Source organism: Hipposideros armiger, unplaced genomic scaffold (assembly GCF_001890085.2).
Source record: "Hipposideros armiger isolate ML-2016 unplaced genomic scaffold, ASM189008v1 scaffold_298, whole genome shotgun sequence".
NCBI lineage: Eukaryota > Metazoa > Chordata > Mammalia > Chiroptera > Hipposideridae > Hipposideros > Hipposideros armiger.
The window spans coordinates 865355-885280 of record NW_017731648.1 but is presented as its reverse complement, the minus strand read 5'-3'; the positions used below and the strand labels follow the sequence as shown (position 1 = coordinate 885280).

Genomic DNA, 19926 nt, shown 5'->3' with positions numbered 1-19926 from the left:
TTCCAGGTTGTTGAACACTTGGAGATTCGGGGACAGTGGCGCCCCTCCCACACACCTTGCCTATTCATCTCTTCCACCTGCTGTTCCTGAATTATATCCTTTTATACTAACTTGTAATCTAGTAAATAAAATGTTTTCCTGAGTTCAGTGAGCCACTCTAGCAGATCTGTCAAACCTTGAGGAGGGGGTTATAGGAAAACCCAATGTATAGCACAGGTGACAACCTGGATCTGTGACTGGTGTGGGGAGAGGGGGGAAGTCTTATAGGACTGAGCCTTTAACCTGTGGGATCTGATGCTGTCTCCAGGTAGGCAGTGTTAGAATGGAACCGAAATATAGGACACCTAGCTTGGTGTGGGAAGCGCCCCCTCCCTCCCCCGCTCCTCTCCACACATGGTGATCAGAAGCGTTCAGTGTGAGACACGCAGGAGGAGTGATTTTCCTTGGAAGGGCACCAACAGGGAGAATGGGGCTGATAGAGACTGCAGCCCAGGGAGGTTGCTAAGACAGACTCCCAGGCAAGACAGGTCGTTTGTAGGAGGGTTGCTGAGGGGTCGCAAGAGGCCCTGGTGGAGGCGTGGCTCAGGAGTCTGGCTCCTCCCACAGCCACTGGCAGCACCAGAGGTACCACGCGCTGAGACAGACAGATGACAGGGACAGGACTGAAGGAGGAGCTGCTGGCCAGGAGATGAGGAAGGCTGGGAAGGAGACAGCTCTAGGGGGAACAGGCGGCCTGCTCCCAGCTCACCAGAGCCAACCTCCTTGTCAGCTCCCCAGACAGCACCCTGGGATCCAGGCAGCAGAATCTTGCACGAGGATGGAAGGTTCTCCAGGAGGAGAGTTTAACCCCAGGCATTTGGCCCTGTTTTACTGGTCCCTCTGACCCTGAGGGGCATGGAGCTCCCTGGGCCCGGTTTGAAGGAAACTCCCTGCTCACCACCTCACCCTGGGCCTGGCACCCAGATGGGCCTCAGAAGAGCTGGCGGCCTCAGAAAGAGATAGACACAGGGACACCTGTCTCAGAGGATGTGCCGAGCCTCCAGTCACCTCCCAGTCACTGTGTCTAACGCGACTCACCTGCTGTGGTCTCCTGCCTGCTTACAACCCCTACATGGTTTCCCAGGGCTTTCTGGAACGAGTCCAAACTCCTTATCAGGCCCATGAGCCCTGCCAACTTCTGCAGCTTCATCACATCTCTCCCATCTCCCCAGTCGCACCCCACCCCCAGGCAGAAGGACTTCCCTCTGGCCTCCATGGCTTCTGAGATCCAGAGCACCCTTCCTCTATTCCCAAGTGTCTCTGTCACCTCCTCCTGGAGGTCCTTCTGGAGGTCCTCCAGCACTTCCTCCTAGACAAGCCCGCATCGCAGGATGGCTCCATATTTAAGTCCTGTCTTGCACAGACCCCGGGCTCTGCATGTGGAGGGCAGTCAGGGATGCTGCCCTGCATCTGCTGACCCAGGACACACAGTCAGGGAGGCCGGCGCCTTCCCTACATGCAAGAGGCAGCCAGTATGGGGAACCTAGTGCATGGCCTGGGGGAGGTCACTTAGCTACTCAAAGGCATTGAACACTGGGTGGCCCCACACAGTAAGTAACCTTTCTGCTCCTATTGTCCTTACCCTGCCCTCTTGCTTCTGGAAAGTAATGGAACAAGCGGAGGGGGTGGGGGGGACCTTGAGCCCTCACGCTGGACAGACCTAGATCAGAGGGGCCCTAGATGAATTCCAAATGCCTGGAGTTCAACTCTCCTTCCAGAGAACCTTCCATCCTCATGCAAAATGAGGCAAGTTCTTTCCCTCATGGAGAACAGGGAGGTGGAGCGCGAGATGGGAAAGCAGCCTCTAGCTCAGGGGAAAAACAACAAAAAGGCCACATTTCAAGTCCTTGCCTCTCTAGCAGGAAAACTATTACAGCCACCAAATGAGAAATAATTAAAGCTATTTATCTTGGCAGACTTGGGGGGTGAGGGGGGGAGTAGAAACACTTGTCCAAATGTGAGGTCTTTTATTAAATTGCCTCTTGCTGCCAAATAAAACACAGGCTATTCACCTTCTAAAGGAAAAATATTCCAAGTAAAGGGGGGGGGATAGATGAAAAGAAAGATGAGGCATGGAAAAATCAAGGTGCTCTCCGCAGCCTCCCCAGTGGCTTCCCTATGCTCGGGGTCCTGAGCAGCTCCTGCCTACAGCCACCCAGCGCCAAACGCAGGCACAGGGACCCCAGTGGTGAACAGGGTGCCAGGCCCTGTCTTCCCGCACTCCCAGGCGCCAGTGGGAGGCCGATGGCATACGATATACCAGTGAGAAGGTAGGGTAAGAGGGGCTGGAAGAGAACTCGGGGTCGGGGGGGGTCTGATCACAGATGTGGGGTACAATGCAGATTACGGACTGCCTCGGGGAGCTGGCAACATCCATGTCAAGCCAGGTGCTGGGTGATGCAGGGCTCGAATCCTGGAAGGGCCTCCCACCTCCCAGAGACACAGGTACCACTGCTCTCACGGCAGCAACCAAGTTTCCAAACTATAGGCACTGGAAGCTTCCCTCTGTCCTTGCATGGTGAGGCACCTGTGGCCAGGAGAGGAACGAAGTCACTCTCCGACCATCCAGCAGGGAAAGCCAAGAAGGGCAGTGGTTAAAATGATGGGCATCAAGGTGGACCTGGGTTCAGGGGCGAACTTGCCGTTCTCCTGTGACTGTAGGCCTCAGTGTCCTAATCTGTCAAATGGTGATCATGACACAACCCGTGAGGTGAGATGACACAACCCACATGGAGGGCCTGACAGCTGAGCCCACCACCTGCCTTCACCCCCGACCTCAGGAGCCCCATCTGTGAAATGGGAATGAAATGATGATAAAACCCCTCCCTGCTGTGAGAATTCGCTGAGATAGTGGAGGTAGCAGTAAGTATACTAAGTACTCAGTGACCAGAAGCAGCCATCATGACTGTCATCAGATCAATCCTACCCCGGGAATCCTAACCCAGTCCAGCCTCCCTCTCCAGCCGTAACCGAAGCCGGGTGCTCTAGTGCTGTCCTCAGAGACATTCCGAGCAGCTGCTGCCACAAACTGCCCAGTGCCTGGGTATTTGAGGATCATGAGGTCACCCTATGTTCCTTGGGCAGGCCCCGCGCAGCGCACCCCACAGCCCGCATCTAGGCATCTGTTCCCAGGACAAACTGTCAGGCTCCCGACCTAGCAGTCCCAGCGCCTTATTCTATAGCTCTACTTATAAATGTCAGACAGGACCTAACTAGATCCAGACTGCTCAAAGCAGCAGTAAACCTAAATATCCACTGAATGAGTGAATGAAGGTGCAGCCAATGAAGACATAGATTTCAATCTGTAGATACAGCCATGTTAAGATGACCAAACCACACTGTCAGGAAGAGAAGAGTGTAAAATACAAAAAAAAAACAAAACATAAAAAACCCCACCACATTTTAAGAAATGAAAAAACTGTATTAAAGTTGTAATACTCAATAAATTTCGATAACAAAAGATGAATACAAGTCATGAGTATACTTTTTTTTGGCACCCCTGGTATATGCGCCATAGGTGTAAAATTGAGAGGGGGCGGGGAGGGGCCAGGTGCACTGCACGCCTGAGGCTTGTCTTGAAAGAAACAATAAAATGACTTCAGTGGCTGCCTCTGGAAGGGAGGTGCACTTTTCATGGGTACTCTCCTCTCCCATGGTTGAAACTGCAGAACTTGAAGCACAGTGGGGCTCCAGGGACAAATTTATGCATGCGTGCCTGTATGTGCCTAAAAAACCATGCAGGAAGGTCACACCACAAGACCACAGTGTAGGGACAGGCCAAAACCAGGAGGGAGGGAAAGGCAGACTTTTCATGTTACACCCTCCTAAATGGTTGGAATTTTTACTCTGTACTCACAAGATAACAAGACAAAAAGCAATCATTACATGGCCTGGACCCTCCTGGAAGTGAGCAGGTGTGACTAGGTGCCCCTCTCCCAAACCTGCTAGATGGGGAAGAATAGTGGGAACAGGCCATGAGCCCTCTGCCTCTGCAGCCTCAGGCCCTGTGTGACCTAAAAGTCCTTCTCGAGCTGGAGGATGGAGGACATGGGTATCTCAGCCTCCCACCACTCTCTCTCCCAGAGCAGGCCCACACCCACCCCACTCCCTCTTAATCAGGGTGTAATGGGAGGCGGGGCAGCAGGCTGGCCAGGTCAGGGGGCCCAGGGCCATTAGAGGCTTGGGTTTCTTTAAGCCTGGGGCAGTGGGCATCCATTTAAGGCAACTGTTACCTGGAGGGGAGGCCACACGGCAAGGTACAGTTGCCAGAGCCCTGGTTCTGGAGTAGTTAGCTGTAGGTTTGACTGAGCTCTGCCAGCTGCAAACAAGGGGACCCTCACCCCTCCCAAAGCCTCAGCTTTCATGTCTAAAAATAATAATGCATTGCTCAGTGTTGTCATAAAGACACAAGGGCCACAGCAGGTGCTGTTGGCCACCATGTCCCTAAGGCACTGTGGCCAGATGGAAAGAGTTGACAGAAGGAGACCCACAGAGAATTCTGGACACAAGACTATGCTGGGCCCAGACCAAGCATCTGGCCCTGTCCCCAGCCTTGGGTGACCAGACCAGGCTCAAGGACGCTCCTCAGGAACCCAGGCGCAGCCACCTGGCTACAGCTGAGAGACATACCAGCCTCAAACCATGCTTGGGCACATATTTGTTCAGGTTGGGTTTTTAGGCCAGGTCAAAACAGCCCCTGGTGAAGGCTGACACCCCAGAGTTGGGGGAAGATGAGGTTACCTCCCTGGGAGGAGACAAGATGGGGGGGGGGGTTTGCCTTCCTTTTAGTGGCATTTTATTTCTTAAGGGGTTGGAAACACACAGTGTTTGCCGTATTATCCTTCATTCCTTCCAAAATATTTCACAATAATTCAACACCGCCACCTCTCCTAGCCAAAAGGCTCACACTGAGGTCCAGGGTTGGCGATTTACGGGGCAGCTCAAAAAAATCAAACAGTTAAATCTACTCCAAGAAGGGCCCTGAGAATACGGGTTTCCCATGAAGGCTAATCATCTCCAACGTGACCTAGCGGCAGGGCTCCAGGGAGGTACGTGAGCAGGACTGAGGATGGAGGAGGCTCCAGGTCTGAGAAGTGGCCATCTGGGGCAGGGAAAGGGGGTGTAGAGTTGGGGGTGTAGATTAGATCCCGGCCCCCTCCAGGGTTTCCTCTTGGCATCTGAGGAAGGCAAGTCCCCCACATCCCCAGCACTACTCAGGCCACTAGCCTCCCGGCCTCCTGCTGGGTCTAAACTCAGCTGCTGGTGGGGGTGACACCCTGAGAAAGGCAGGCAGGCCCACCCTGGGCTGCCCTTGGGCTGACCACATGATGGAGAAGGGCCCCTGCACTAGAGACACCCAAAGCTTGTAAATCAGCGATGGTTTGCTTCTCAAGGTCAGAGGCCAGAGAGGGGACACTCAGCAGGAGCTTCTCTCCATGGGGAGGAGAAGGGGGGCAACGGATGGGACACAACCTCTGCCTTCAGGGGTTAAAGGCTTCAGGCCCTGTAGGCCTGGTCTGGAGGGGCCCAAAAACAAGTCTAATTATGAGGTGTGTGGAAGGGCAATCCCAAGCAAAGGAAGCCCAGACAAAGAAAGGGCCTGGCTTTTCTGAAAAGAATCCTAGGGCACTGATTGGGCGGGAGCTACTACATGCAAATGTCTCCCCATCCATGCTAATCAGCCGAAGCCTGGCTTTGTGAGCTACAAAAGGGATGGCAGATGTGCGCCAGTTCCTCAGCCCCTGAAAGCACAGGAGCTTAGCGGATAATTATGAAGAAGGCGGGGGTGGGGTGAGCAAGGAAACAAACAGGCTGCCCCAGCCCCTTGCTGCTCCACAAGCTGGGCCTCCAGCCTCCTTCTTCGCCTGGCCTCTCTTCTCCAGCCAGGACTTTAAAGCTGTAATTTACGCACTACTAGGCACACCTAATGCCACGTAATGTGTTAGTTAATGCTCCCAACCACATTCTGGAGTATGTATATTTAGCTTGTTTTTAAGAGGGGAAACTGAGGCACAGAGTGATGACATGCTGTGAGCAGCTCAGCCTAGAGACCCAGCAGCGTGTTAAGAGACAGCGTAACCACATTCCGACCTCTGGGAGATTTGGGCCTAGAAGGCTACAGAGGGCCAGGCTCAGGGCACTGGGAAGGACACAGGCGTCTGGGTCTGGGTAGAGCCAGGCCTGGCTGGTTGATCACTGCTAGCAGGCACTGTTCCCCTGAACCACCACTACAGGGAGGCGGTGGAGCCTGCCTTCTATAGCTGTGAGGGGTCACCGAGAGTCCCCACTACCTGCAACACATGGCAGGAAGCGGGCAGGGGAGGCCCTTGACAGACTAGACACTTAAGGAAGCCTGGAAGGCCCGGTTGGCATGAGGTGTGTCATGCAACCCAGGCTATACAGGGAGACTGGCCCTCAGGGCAGTGGGTATATTCCACACTCTGGCTCCCACTGCTGCTGGGGACAGTGTGCCCAGTGCAGGAAGTGGAGCCAGTCACGGGTCTGAGGAGTGTGAATGTAGCTCCTGGGAGTGGGGGGCTGCCTTCGGTCAGCTGAGGGGCCTCAACCCGAAGCCTGAGTGGCTGGGGAGAGGCAAAACTGGTAGAGGCCAGAGGACAGGGCAGCGTTAGCCTCGAAGGGAAATGAGTGACAGAGGAAACTGCAGCCCAGAGCTGAAGCTGACTAGAATCCTTACCAAGGGCCCATGTTGAAAGAAAGGTTTTGACCACTGGCCCAGGAGTGAAACAGGATGTCCTGAGGCCACATCGCTGGTGCAAGGGCCTCCACCAGGCCCCTGAGGCTCCAGGAGTCCCACTGGTCACACCACAGGCTTAGACAGGATGTTTGAGTTAGGAGGGCTGCCTCCCACCCGCCTCACCAGATGTGACTCCAGATGTAGCACAGGCAAGAGAGGACACCATAAGGACTCAGCAACTAGGCAGGAATGAGGAAAGACTGGCTTTGGGCTCTAGAAGAGCCCAAGGGGCCACTGCCCTGACACAGGACAAGGACGAGGTGGGTACCTCCTCCACACCAGGTGCTGAATCCCCTGGTATGGCTCACCAGCACCCAAGAGGCAGCAGGGCTGATGGAGGCCCCTGAGCCCACCTGGATTGGCCTCCCAACTCTGCTGCCTACCACACAGTGCCTCAGTTTCCTCGTTTACAAAACAGGGGTAGGTCAGGCCGAGTGGCTCGGTTGGTTAAGAGCGCAAGCTCTGAGCAACAGGGTCACCGGTTCAATTCCCACATGGGCCAGTGAGCTGCGCACAAGCTGAGCTGCCACTGAGCTGCCTACAGGTGGCAGGATGGCTCAGCTGGTGAGAGCACGTGCTCCTAACAACAAGGTTTCTGGTTCAACTCCCATATGGGATGGTGGGCTATGCCCACCCGCAACTAAGATTGAGCACAGCATCTTGAGCTGAGCGGCCGTGAACTGCCAACAGGTGGCCGGATGGTGACTAGACTTGGAGCTGAGCTAGCTGCGCCCTCCACAACTAAGACTGAAGGACAACAACTTGGCTGTTCCCCTCCCCTAATTCCCCAACACTGTTTCCCTTCCCCAATTCCCCAATAAAATCTTTAAAAAAAAACAAAAAGCGGGGGTAAGAGCTGTGGCTACTGTGGCTCCCCACAGGGTATACATGGTGTAGGGAGCAGAGAATGGGGTGACCCGACTCACATCTCTGCCAAGCGCCCTTATGCCAACAGCGCACAGCAGTCAGCGCCCTTTAGGGCTGTTCCATGCTTAGGCGAGTCAATGAACGTAAAGTGCCTGGCACTGGGCCTGTCTGACACATACTTGTGTTTGGTAAACATTAGCCACGGTAGGGCCTGCAAGCACCGATAAGCGGGGCCCAGAGGTAAGGGGAGTCAAGAGCCATGCCACGAGGGGCCCCGAAGGCACACAAGAGAAGTCTGAAAGCTCCAGCCTGCCTTTGCCTTCCCCTCCAGCTAAAGGAAGAATATGGCAAGTTCTCTGGAATGTCACTTTGGGTCTGCAAGAGGCCCCCCAATCTGTCTTTGATTATTGATTCCCATGCCCCCTGCAGGGGATCACAAGAGCATCCCTTTTTCATTAAGGCGCTGCTCTGCCAGGGTCCTTTCCTCGCTCAGAATCCCATCCATGCCTGGTTGTCATGCAGGTTTCTATCCATAAAACCATTCCCCTCTGACATGTGGAACCCATCCAGTGAAAACGAACCCCAGCCACGGCCACGGGAATACAATTAGCGGGGGAGCAAATCCACTAACAATCTAAAAGAAAAACAGCCCAGACCCACTGTTGCCAAAGCTGTTGGTGGTGAATTGCTTGAAAGAGGCAAACAAAAACAGGGAATAAAAGGGGGTTCTCCGCTCTCTATGCAAGGAGTGGGAGCGGGGAGAAGACAGAGCCCCCTCCCAAAAGGAAAAAAAAAAAAAAAACAGCCTGGACTTGTTTTCAAGAAAGCCCAGTCTGGCTGGCGGGGACAGACTCACCTGCCCAAACAAAAACTACCCAGAGGTTGAGGCTGGAGGATAAGTTCTGGGTCTGGCTTTGGGTGGCTGTTATGCAGGTGTACGCAATTGTCAAACGCACGGAACAGAACACCTAAGACCTGGGCATCTGTGATTAAACAATTAAAATAATCAAAAGAATAACCCACCAGAGGAGGCACACGAAGGCCAGAGTCTCCATGTTCGACTCCTGCAGGCCTGGGTGAAGCTCGGTCTCAATTTCCTTCATATAACAGGTTTTCGGGGAACAAAGGGAATGGGGGTGGGGGAAGTCGGGGACTCCAGATTTCTCACCCAAAGGGCAGAGCTGGGCAGAGGAACAAGCGTCAGGGCAGGTGCCATGGTTTCTCTGGGCGGAAGGTGCCCATGTCCCCGCCCTGCACTATTCTGGGCCCTGAATCCTGAAACTCCCAAACAAGTCCCTGATGTGAGAGGACAGGAGGGTGATCACACAAAAGGAGGGGCTCCCTCCTGAGTCATTCCTGACTAGGAGGGGCTCAGGAAGGATCTCCAAGGCCACTTCTCTGTGCCCATCCCAGCTCTATACTTGTTTAATGATCACCCCCACACCTGGGTCACATCTTCTCTTCCAGGCCACTCAGCAGGTTGAGGCAATATATATAATACATATTATACCATGTATTATTCAACTACTGTGTGTGCTGGGCTGACGCTAGCCCTCAAAACCGCCCTCCATTTTCCAGGAAGGAAACTACAGCAAGATCTAGGGTCACTTGGCCAGGGTCACAAAGTCACATCAAGGTTAGGCTCCCAGCCTATGCTAATCATTCCAGCAGCTTCTGATCTAGAGACGCTGCTGGACTTCCCCAGGAGGGGGAAGGGAGAACGTTCCAGCCAGGGAATGCAAAGCAGGGGAGAGACAGGGACCCAGGACTGACCCAGAGACACAGCAGTACTGACCCAGAGACACTACAGACCCCAGCTGCCTGAGGAGCAGGCTGGCACCCCAGCCGAGACACTGGCCTCTTATCCCAGAGTTCCCTCCTTCCCGCCTCAACTCTCTCTCTGACCCTGAGCCTCCTGTCCCCATGCTTAAGCTCTTTAGCCGCCATTCTCTTCATACTGGGCCCTTGAGCCACATTCCCCACAGTGGGAGATAGGGCTCCTTCTCTCTGCTCCCCAAGACTGAGAGTGTACCGTGGGTGATCATAGCTGATTTGTGCAGCAGGACTGTGCCTACAGTCCAGGCACAGATGTCCACCCTCGCCAAGGCCACCTGCTACCAGCTCAGCCCCTTGGTGAGGCAAGGAAGCTGAGATTCGGGAGACAGAGGCTCACCCAGGATCACACCGCTAGGAAAGGACGGGGGACAGAATGGGGCTAGCCCAGACACAGTCACAGGGTCATTTCTCTCCCAACACTCTTAGAATAAATGCCAAGCCCCTTTTCTGGGGGCCACCCCTCCCCATGTGCCCTGCTCCAACCATGCTGGCTTCTGGCTACTCTTGGCCATGCCAGGCCCACAGGCTCACTCCTAGAGATCTTCCCACCTGCCGGGGAGCAGACCTATTTTAAGCACTTTTACTTCTATTAACTCAAAACTCAAAACAACCCCCCAAGGTGGATGCCATCAAGATACCCATTGTAGGGGCCGACCGAGTGGCTCAGTTGGTTAAGAGCTCGTTCAAGAGTGTGAGCTCTGAGCAACAGGATTGCTGGTTCAATTCCCGGCCCGAGCTGAGCTGCCGTTGAGCTGCCAACAGGTGGTGGGATGGCTCAGCTAAGAAAAACAAAATCCCCATTTTATAGTGGAGGAAACAGGCACAGAGAGGACATGCCGATGGTGAGGCATGGGGTTGGGACTTGGCCCCAGCCCCCATCTGCTCTTCTCCTGATGGCTTTAATGCCCCATCCTGAGCAGGGTCTGAGGAACCCCCCACCCTGTCCCTAACCAACCCCCCCCTCCAGTCCCTCCCTGAGGTTTCAGCTCATGTTATTTTCTCCCAGGCACAGACCACTAGGGGCACTATTGTGTTCCAGCACTTACTGACTTAGCACCTGTCACACAAACACCCCCAGACCAGAAAATGTGGGACCATGTGCTTACTCAGGTGTCACTGTATCCCCAGCTCCTAAAACAGTAACTGGCACACAGCAGATGCTCAGTAAAATTTTGTTGTTTAAAGTTAGATTAATGGAAACTACCACATAAAAAGACAGCAAGCCCACTGTCCATATACTTTTCCAATTGAAGGAATGAAAGATCGGGTCTCTCCATCTTCAAAGAACTGTTGGTGAACTCTGTCACCTTGGGTGAGGTCAGCTCCTCTACCTCTCTCTCCACGTCCCACCCCAGACCTGCCATCTGGCTGGGTCTTCTCCCCTACCCCAGTGGTCCAAGCGGGCTGCCTCTTGGTTCTCACTCCGACCTCTCCTCTCAGCAGCAGCCAACACTGCTTGCTGACCTTATTCCTACCCAATGAAAGCCACTCCCCCAGACCGCAGACACAGAGTCCCTTCCTCTCCCATTGACCACCCCCGTCCCTTACAAGCCAGGGCACCCACCCACTCCACTCCCAATCTCGTACTGTTCTCCAGGTGCTGTCAGCCTTTCTTAAGTCACAGATCCCTTTGAGGGAGATCAAAAGCAGGGGAGCTTCTCCCTCCCACCAAATGCATAGAGAACCAATGGCAACGCAGCCCCAATTTACCAGATACACATGGAGTGAAGCGTATTACATGTGTTCCCTCCAGAAAGGTGACACTGTCACACTTTTCTACAATCAAGGAGGCTCCTCCAAGGTCAAAGCCACCAACTCTTGTCCCTCTACCCTTATGCAAAACTGCATCCAGTTTCAGGGGATCATGGGACAGACACCCCCCTCCCCAGGAGCCTTGCATAGACTTCAGGTTAAGAGCCTGAGCTCTGAGGCCTCCACTCTCAACCAGGAGCAGCCAGGTCTGGCCCTCAATCCCACCCTCTCTGGGACGGGCATCTTGCCCGATACCCTGGCAAACTTAACTCACCATCTCCCTCGGTAGCAGGTAGATCCCACAGTGGGATCCCCGGAAAAGGCGCCACACTTGCCACTAAGGGTTCCTGAGCCTCCCCCATTCTGCTAAATCTGGCCTGATCCAAAGCCTGGCACCTGAGTCATCGTGAGTTCACACTATATCCCTCCGTCCATCGAAAGGCCCTGTACCCCCACCATGTCCAGACTCCCACATGTAATGCTTGCTTGCTTGCCAGGTGACGCCTGCTTTTCACCTGTGATCTCACTCACATACAGGCCCCAACAATCCCAACAGGGGTACCGTACCGAGCCCTCAGCCCTTTGCCTAAAGCGTCGGCCCAGTGTGTTTCGGATTACAGGAAGACTTGAGAGATGTTGCGGGTTCAGTTCCAGACCACCAATAAGGCGAGTATCACAATAAAGAAAGTCGTAATCTTTTTGCTGGTGGAGGGTCTTGCCTTCAATTTGTAAAAAACACACCTGTGAAGTGCAATAAAGTGAAGCACAATCAAATAAGGTACACCTGTAACAAACTTTTCAGTTTTATAAAGGTAACAAGGTACAGATGACATAGATTGTCCCTGGCAGAGCACGGGCAACACCTGTAACCAAGCATGTTTTGCAGGGAAATATGTGACTAGTCACACTAAATTGGATACTCAGAGATAATAAAGAGCCCTACCTGGCAGATTTCGGGTCAGGTTAGATTTTGCTGTCAAATGAATAGTAGGCTAGGTTTTCATAACTTCTGGATTTCCAAATTACCAAGGAGGGGCTGTGGGTGGAGGTGGAGGTGAGGACGGGAAGGGGCTGGAAGGTGGGCAGTGGGTGGCGCCTGAGACTGAAAATCAGACCAAGTTAGGACTTCGGGTAAGAGCCCCCGCCTGCACAGAGCTCAAATTCAGCCACTGAAGGAAAGGTCTGGGGGCCGAAGGAGGTTGTGAGCTAAGGGAAAGACGTCTTCCCACATCCAATGGAGACCTGGGTTCAGACAAATGCTTCTCTATTTTAAGAAACAAACCACTGCAAGTGAGAGGACAGATGGCTACTGGCGCGAGGCCTGTGTTGGGGTGGCGGTGATCAGGGAGGGGACTCTGGCCAACTGGGGTGGCATGCCCCTTCTGAAGGTGGCACCACTATCTACCTGATCTCAGGACATGTAGGACTGGGATTGCCAGGCTTTCTGATTTTTCAGAAATACAGTCAGATTTTGATGTGAAGTCATCCCATTTAAAAAATATTGGACATCTACTTTTATTTTAACCACATAGCCAAGCAAACCCTGCAGGCAGGTCACTTACAACAACCCTGATCAAGGGTCAGGGCCTTTGTCATCTTGTCCCCAATGCCCTGGGCAGAATTCACCTTTTGTTCCATATCACAACTTCTAGACCTCTGACATGCTTCTGGGGCAGGCTAAGGTGAAACTATTTGGTTACATTCCTGTTGCGTTCTCTAGTTTGAAAGTGTCCGCAGGCTTCTCTCTCCCTGCTCCCATCTACACCATAACCTGGCACCAAAGTAATCTTCAGAAATACCATTTTATCATGTTAAGCCTTGGTGAAAAATGGCAGACAGCTCCTGACCATATACATGAAAAGGCCCTGTCACTTGTAAAACATGACTTGGGCCCAACCTTGTTACCTCCTCTTTAGCTCCTCTGAGAACCCCCTTTGCTCCATGCCACTCTGCTGTCATCACCCCCCATCCACCTAACCATCTCTCCATAAATCAGGAATGTCTTTCCCAACACTGGCTACGTCTACATCCTACCCACTGTGGCCAAAGCAACTATCTCCCAATGTCTGTTCTCCCTTTTACCTACAGAAAGAGAAATCCTTAAAGTAGCTAAACGCATAGTCTCTCGGACTAAAGACCACATTTCCCAGCCTCCCTTGCAGCTAGTGGTGGCCATGTGACTGCACTCTAGGCAATAAGATGAAAGAAGAAGCCCCCTTAGCCAGCTTCTGGGAACCTCCCTTAACAGACACCTGGCCTGTGCCCTTGGCATCCTTTGTCCCTTCTTTACCCTGCGCTGCCTGGAAACCAGGGTGTAATGGCTGGACTCCAGCCACCATGTTGATCCGCGATGACAAGACCTCACTCCAGGAAGAGCCTGGGTCCGAGGAGTTTCTCGAGCAGAGGCTCCACACCAGCCCTGGTCTGCCAACCTCCAGACTTTAGTACAAAGAGCACGAGAAATAAAATGCCATCTTGTTTAAGCCACTGCTACTTTGGGTCTGTGTTACGCACAAATTGAATCCTGATCACCTTTTTTCACTGAACCACTCTGCAGTGAGACAGCAGGTCCAATAGCTCTGAACTCCAAAGCCAGCTCTGCTGCCTGCCAGCCATTGTCACTTGGTTTCTAGCCTTTCCACCTCAAGTTTTCCACCAATAAAATGGGCATGGCGTCCTTGACCTCCCAGGACTGTTTTAAGGACCACTGGTAACACACAGCAAGGGCCATACCTGTCAAGTCAGTTGGCCCACACAGCCCAGAAAGTGTACTCTATCTGGCCTGGACAATCAGGACAGGGCACAATCAAAACAGATGTGCACACAATAAAAGGCTTTCTGGTTTCTCTTAAAGCTGTGGCACCCCTGGCTGAGGCCAAGTTCCCATAGTGCCCCCTCCTCGTGCCCGTTTCATTCATTTATCCCAGGGGTCCACAAGCTTTTTCTGTCAAGGGCCAGCAAATAAATATTTTAGGCTTTGCACAACACTATGATCTTCATTGAATATTCTTTAGGCTTTTTTTTTTTTTAAACCAACCATTCAAAAACGTACAAACCTCCCTCAGCTCTGACTGCAAGCCTGACCTGGCCCGCAGGCCACAGTGTGCCCACAGGCCCTAATTTATACCGTTATCCTTTCCCAGCTGCCCCCAAGATCAAGCACTTGAGTCTGTCAACACAAGTTCATGCAGAGCCTGGTACACAGTAAATGCTCAATAAAGGGCAGCAGGCAGTAGCAGCTCACAGGCACCAGTGAAACGTGAATGCCCTAACTTGCTAGTCACCTCAGCATGACAGTGAATGTCCTAAAGGCTAGGCACACAGGACAAACTCTTCTGCGCCCTCTCCCCCTCCCCCACCTGTCAGGGGGGTACCAGGAGTGTGACTGAAGGAAGTCACAAGGGTTCCCAATCTGTGGTAGCAGGCCATTCTTCACCTTGTTTTCACAGAGGGTTTTTCTCTGGGGTTTCCACACCCTGGCATGCCCCCCACAAACTGAACTTTAGCTCTTGTCAGAGCCACTCCTGCTGTACATCTCTTCCTAGCCAAGGGGGAAGGGAGAGTCCAGAAAACCAGCCAAACTGACTCGTGCTGACCAAGAAAGAAAAGTGACACAGTCATCCCCAGAAAGGCCGCGATGGGGCTGAGGAACTGAGAGTCTGTTCTGCTCTCTTCCTCGGCCACCCATGATGGGATTTCTCAAGAAGCTGCCTCCTTTCAAGGGGAGGGCAGCCTGCGTCCACGAACTCCAGAGGCTGTGCCAAAGTTTCCTCAAGCCCAGGAAGCCTGCACCTCTGCCCAGGGAAAATGGCCTTGTTTTGGTACCTGCTATTTAGCCAGTGCCATGGACACAGACCAGGGTGACTTCAAGTGGCAAGGAGGGATGGGGAGAGTTACCCTTCACTGCAGGGTGCCTGTGACAGGGCCTTCTGCAGATGTCACTGCTCCTACATGGATGGTGCAGACGTCCAAGGAACAGGGATGTATGTCCTGCTACCCACACCCAGCTCCCAGCCCTGCAGCCTGAGGCAGAGGTTGTAGCCCAAGAGTCCATCTCCCATCTGCTAGGGGAGTGAGACAGCTGAGCAGCCCTGCAGCTTAAGAGGTTCCCTCCTAGAAAAGCCAGCTTTTCACCACTTCACAACGATAACACCACTGTCGATAATATCTTCAAAATATCGACTGTTTATTGCTGGACACTCTGCTTCACACCCCCACGGTCCACTTCACCCACATTCCCAGGTCCCAAGTGGCAGGAGTTCCACTGAAGATGAGGAAACCAAGGCTTTGTGCAGGTGAGTGTTGCTACAGGTGACGAAACAGGCTCGGAGAGGTAAAAGGGTTAGTTTAAGGCCACACCAGTCAGATTCCATATTCAGAACCCTTGCCAGGACTCAAGGTTGCCTCTGGTCCACCTCCCACATGTGAGGCATTGGGAGATGCATGTGGGTGTCCTGGCCAACCACCCTGTCCTCACCCAAACACAGATTCGAATCCCAGGGGGTGTCCTGGAAGCACAAGCAGCTAGCAGGATCCCATCTCATGAAGAGACAGGTGAGCCGAACTGGGCTCCTGACACCTTCTCACCTGGCCAAAGCATTCAGGTCCCAGAAGGGTCCAGGTGGGAAAATTCTGAGGCCAGGGAAAGAATAAGTTCATCCCAAGAGAAGGCCTAACACTCCCAGCAGGCTGGTTTACCCACAAGTCCTCCCCAACTGTCACGTCCCCACACGTCTCCCCAGGGGCTGGACCATCTTTGACCTTTTCCAGGGGACTGTTGGCCAGCACTCCACACACCCAGCAGGCCGCCTCTCAGATCCAGGAGCAGCGTGCAGCCCACACCCCAGCCCTGGGACTTTGCACTCCCCAACACCCTTCAGAGCAATCGTCCTGCGCACCCCCACTCTCCAAGCCTGCTTAGGCACCAGTGCTGCCTCACCCTCAGCAATAACCCAGCCAACTTTGAGGCCATCGCCAGCTCGTCATGGGAGCAGGTGCTACCTCCAAAGAAGTATTCATTTATTGAGGAAACACGCTGTGCCACACAGTCTTGTCATCACCCCCATTCTATCAATGAGGAAACTGAGGCACAAAGACACACGGCTACTGGCAGGGCACCAGTCTAGCTCACATAGTGGACCAATAGAAAATATGTCCAAGCCCTAACCCCCAGAACCTATGAAGGTGACCGTATTTGTTAAAGGGTCTTTGCCAGTGTGATTAAGGATCTCAAGATAAAATCATCCTGGATCTAGGGTGGATCCTGAATCCAAAGACCAGGGTCCTTGTAGATAAAGACACAAAGACGGGGAGAGGCTGTATGAAGATGGGAGGCAGAGATTGGAGGTCTGTTGCTGTAAGCCAAGCATCACCTGGAGCCACAGAGGCTGGAAGGGGGCAAGAAAGGGTTCCCCTCCAGAGCCTCCTGAGGGAACATGGCCTGCCAACACCTTGACTTCGAACTTTTGGCCAGGAACTATGAGAGAATACATTCCTGTTGCTTTAAGTCACCAAGTTTGTTATGTCAGCCCTGGGAAACTAATACAAGCAGGTTTGGCTGACTCCAGAACCCCTGTTCTCAACCCCACACCAACATTATGTGAGCATAAAAGGGAAGAAAATCTTCCAGACTCCTGGGACCACATCATCCCAGATCAAGGATTTCAGTTTGAGAAACATACACTTTCTCCTTTTTACAAACAATGTATCAGTTACAAATTGCTTCGAAAAGAGAAGTGTTATCTTCATAGCTCATAACAATTCAAGATTATCAACAAAAGCAGAAAAGTAAAAGCTCTCCGGGACAAAGATGTTACTAGGGGAAACTGGGTATGGAGCATATGGGAACTCTGTACTATCTTCCCAATGACCCTATAAACTTCAAACTGTTTTAAAGTAAAAAAAAAAAAGTTTAAGATGGAGCTTAAGTGTCTATCCTGAGCGCCGATGCCCACCTGGGACAAAGGGTGTCCCCTCTCCTCATCTGGTACAAAAGACCCAGCTCTGCCCCAGTAAAGAGAGGTATGACATCTGGGAAACAGGCACTGCTCCTCTAGTTTGGGTTTTTCAAGTCAAGACACAGGGAGGACCCTGTGTGAACCAACTGCTCCACAAACTTCTCTCGCACCCCATTCCCAGTGTAAAAATAAATCACACAGGCCAATGCAAGTTAAGGCACCTGAGTGGCTCCCCAGAGCATCAGTGCAAGAAACCCTGAGAGACAAAGCTGAATGAAACAGAGTAGCAAAATGTGAAGGAGGAATCACGAATGGGAGAGGACGGATAAGAAAGTAACAAGAGAAAGAAAAAGGATGAACTACAAAGACTCGGGGTCCTTGGCAAACACATTTGTAATTTTTTTTTTCCACTGAAATGTCAGTTTTGAAACCAGCTTCTGAAAACATACCCAGCTTCGCATATCCCCTAAAAGGGAGATCAGAGGACTGTGGCGCGGGAGGAAGCTGTGTTACCTCTTCGAAGCCCGGCATCAAGAAGGGGCCCCACCGGTCCACGTTTTCACCAGGAGCAAGCAAATCCAGGGGCTCGCACCACCCTCGCGTGGGCCCCTCTCCCCTGATCTAGAAGTTTCGCAGTCAGGGCGTTCAAACACCAAGCCCTCCAAATGGGTGAAACTGGTCCTCTGTGTCACCCCACACTGGGCACCACTTTCCAACTGTCCTTAGCAGTCCAGGGGGGTCCCCAAAGATGGCCAGAGGCTGCGCACACCCCTCCCTCCGGCCCGCCAGGGCGGCCACACCCGCCCGCTAGACTCCTACCTCTCCCATACACCAGGCCCCCTCCTTCCCATCCAGCCCCCACACCCCCGGCTTCCTCCGAATTCACCTTCCACTCTCGGCCCCCCACTTCCTGCCCACCCCCTCCCAATCTCAGGGCCCTCACTCCCCGATTTCCCACTTCCCTCCGTACTCGGGGCACCTCACCTCTGGCCACCACGCACGCCCTCTTTTCTCCCTGTGCCCCTTGACACCGTTCCTCCACACCCCTCACTTGGGCCCCCCCCCACACCCGGCTCCCTGGGCACAGCCCCACGCATCCCACACCAGTCCCCCACAGCTTGGGGCCCCTTTACCCTCCAGACGCCGGGCCCCTCATCCACCGCGTCCCTCCCACCCCGGGCCCCCCGCCCGGCTGGCCTCATGCGCAGCCCCCACGCGGCGCACGGCCCACTGCCAGGCTCCGGGACCCCGCACTCACGGCTGTAGAGGGCGATGCCCGCCGCGTCCGGGCCGGCGCGCACCTCGAGGCGCAGCGCCTGCTGCTCCGCGTGCCGCTGGATCTCGCCATTCGCGTCGCCGATGGTGAGGAGGCGGGCGCCGGGGAACACGGACACGGCCGCGCAGGGCCCCGCGACGCTCGGGCCCGCCACCCCCACGACTCCCGTGCCCGGCCCCGCCGCCGCCGCCGCCGCTGCCATCTTAGATCCGGCTCCAGGCCCCGCCGCCTGCCGGCTACGCGCCGCCTCGCTGCTAGCTCCGACGGCCTGGGCCCGTGGAGCAGAGCCCTCTGCCGGCAGACCTGGGCGCAGAGTGGGCGCACACCGGGGGACGGGGCTGCCCCAGCCCCGTCCAGCCCCGCCCCGCGCGAACGGTCGCCGCTTTGTGAGGTGGCTCCGCGTCCCAGGAACGGCGGGGGCGGGAGCGTGCGTCAGGGGGCGGATCTCGGCCGCGCGGACACGCCCCTAGGCCTGAGTTCCGCCCCCAGCCCGGCGCAGCTGGAACGGCCGCCCTAGTAAGGCGGTGCGGGTTCGGAGGCCCAGGAAGGGTGGGACGGAGCGCGTCAGGGATCGGTGCTCGGCTGTGTGGACACGCTCCGGGTCCCGTCCCGCGCAAACGGCCGCACTTTGTGAGGCGGCTCCCCTGCCCCTGGAACGGCAGGGGCGGGTCTGATGTCCGACAGCTTCGACACGCCCCCTGGTCCTGCAAGGCTTTGTGAGGCGTCACGCTGAAGTGCGGAGTCCTGTGGCGACGGGGCCCCGCCCCTGTACCGGCCCTGCTCCCTCACACTGGGCCTCGCTTTGTGAAGCGTCTGGCTGAACGAGTGAATCGGATGAGGGGCGGGGCCAGGGCCTGGGATACGCCCCCAGACTGTGGCCCCACCCCCAGCCCCAGCCCACCCTGCGGGAAAAGCATTTCCAGGTGGAACTCGGTCTCTGCACCCGACCAGAATCCCTTGGGAATGCTCCCTCCGCGGCATTTAAGCACTCCTTCCCTCTTCCCAATCATCTCCATTCCCGTCCCACAGCGCTCCTGTCTCACATACTTGGCCCTTCACTGTCTTCACTGTCTCCTACCCACAAAACATTCTTGGACCCCTCCCTCTGAGTCCATCACTTGGTCCCTTGCCTCCCCTAGTTACTCTTCCCTCCCCCAATGATGGCTGGCTAGTTGGTCCACCAGAACATGGCCAAGTGCCCCTTTTCATAAACACACACACACACACACACACACACACACACACACACACACATCCATCTTCCCTCCAAGTACCCCCCTCTGTTGCTCCAGGGCTGCATTCCCTTTTGGGAGAGCCAAGGAGGCTTCGGACACTTTCCATCTTCCCCAGCTCCCACCCTTCCCTGTACCTCCTCATTTACTATTCTTTCTTCCCAATGTCCCTCTGCCCTTACATTCCATCATTCCACCTCCTGTACCCACCAG

General features: G+C 54.3%; 1 protein-coding gene across 2 annotated transcripts in view; it reads right to left on the bottom strand.

Annotated features, from left to right (window-relative positions):
* The window catches only part of CARM1 (coactivator associated arginine methyltransferase 1), a 43366-nt gene extending 24515 nt beyond the window's left edge, over positions 1–18851 (bottom strand). For both annotated transcript variants that reach the window (XM_019659337.1, XM_019659338.1), the window contains exon 1: positions 18464–18851. In XM_019659337.1, the coding sequence (XP_019514882.1) occupies positions 18464–18683 (220 nt within the window). In that variant the 5' untranslated portion in view covers positions 18684–18851. The remainder of the gene's footprint in view (positions 1–18463) is intronic.
* Between the last annotated feature and the right edge of the window lie 1075 nt (positions 18852–19926).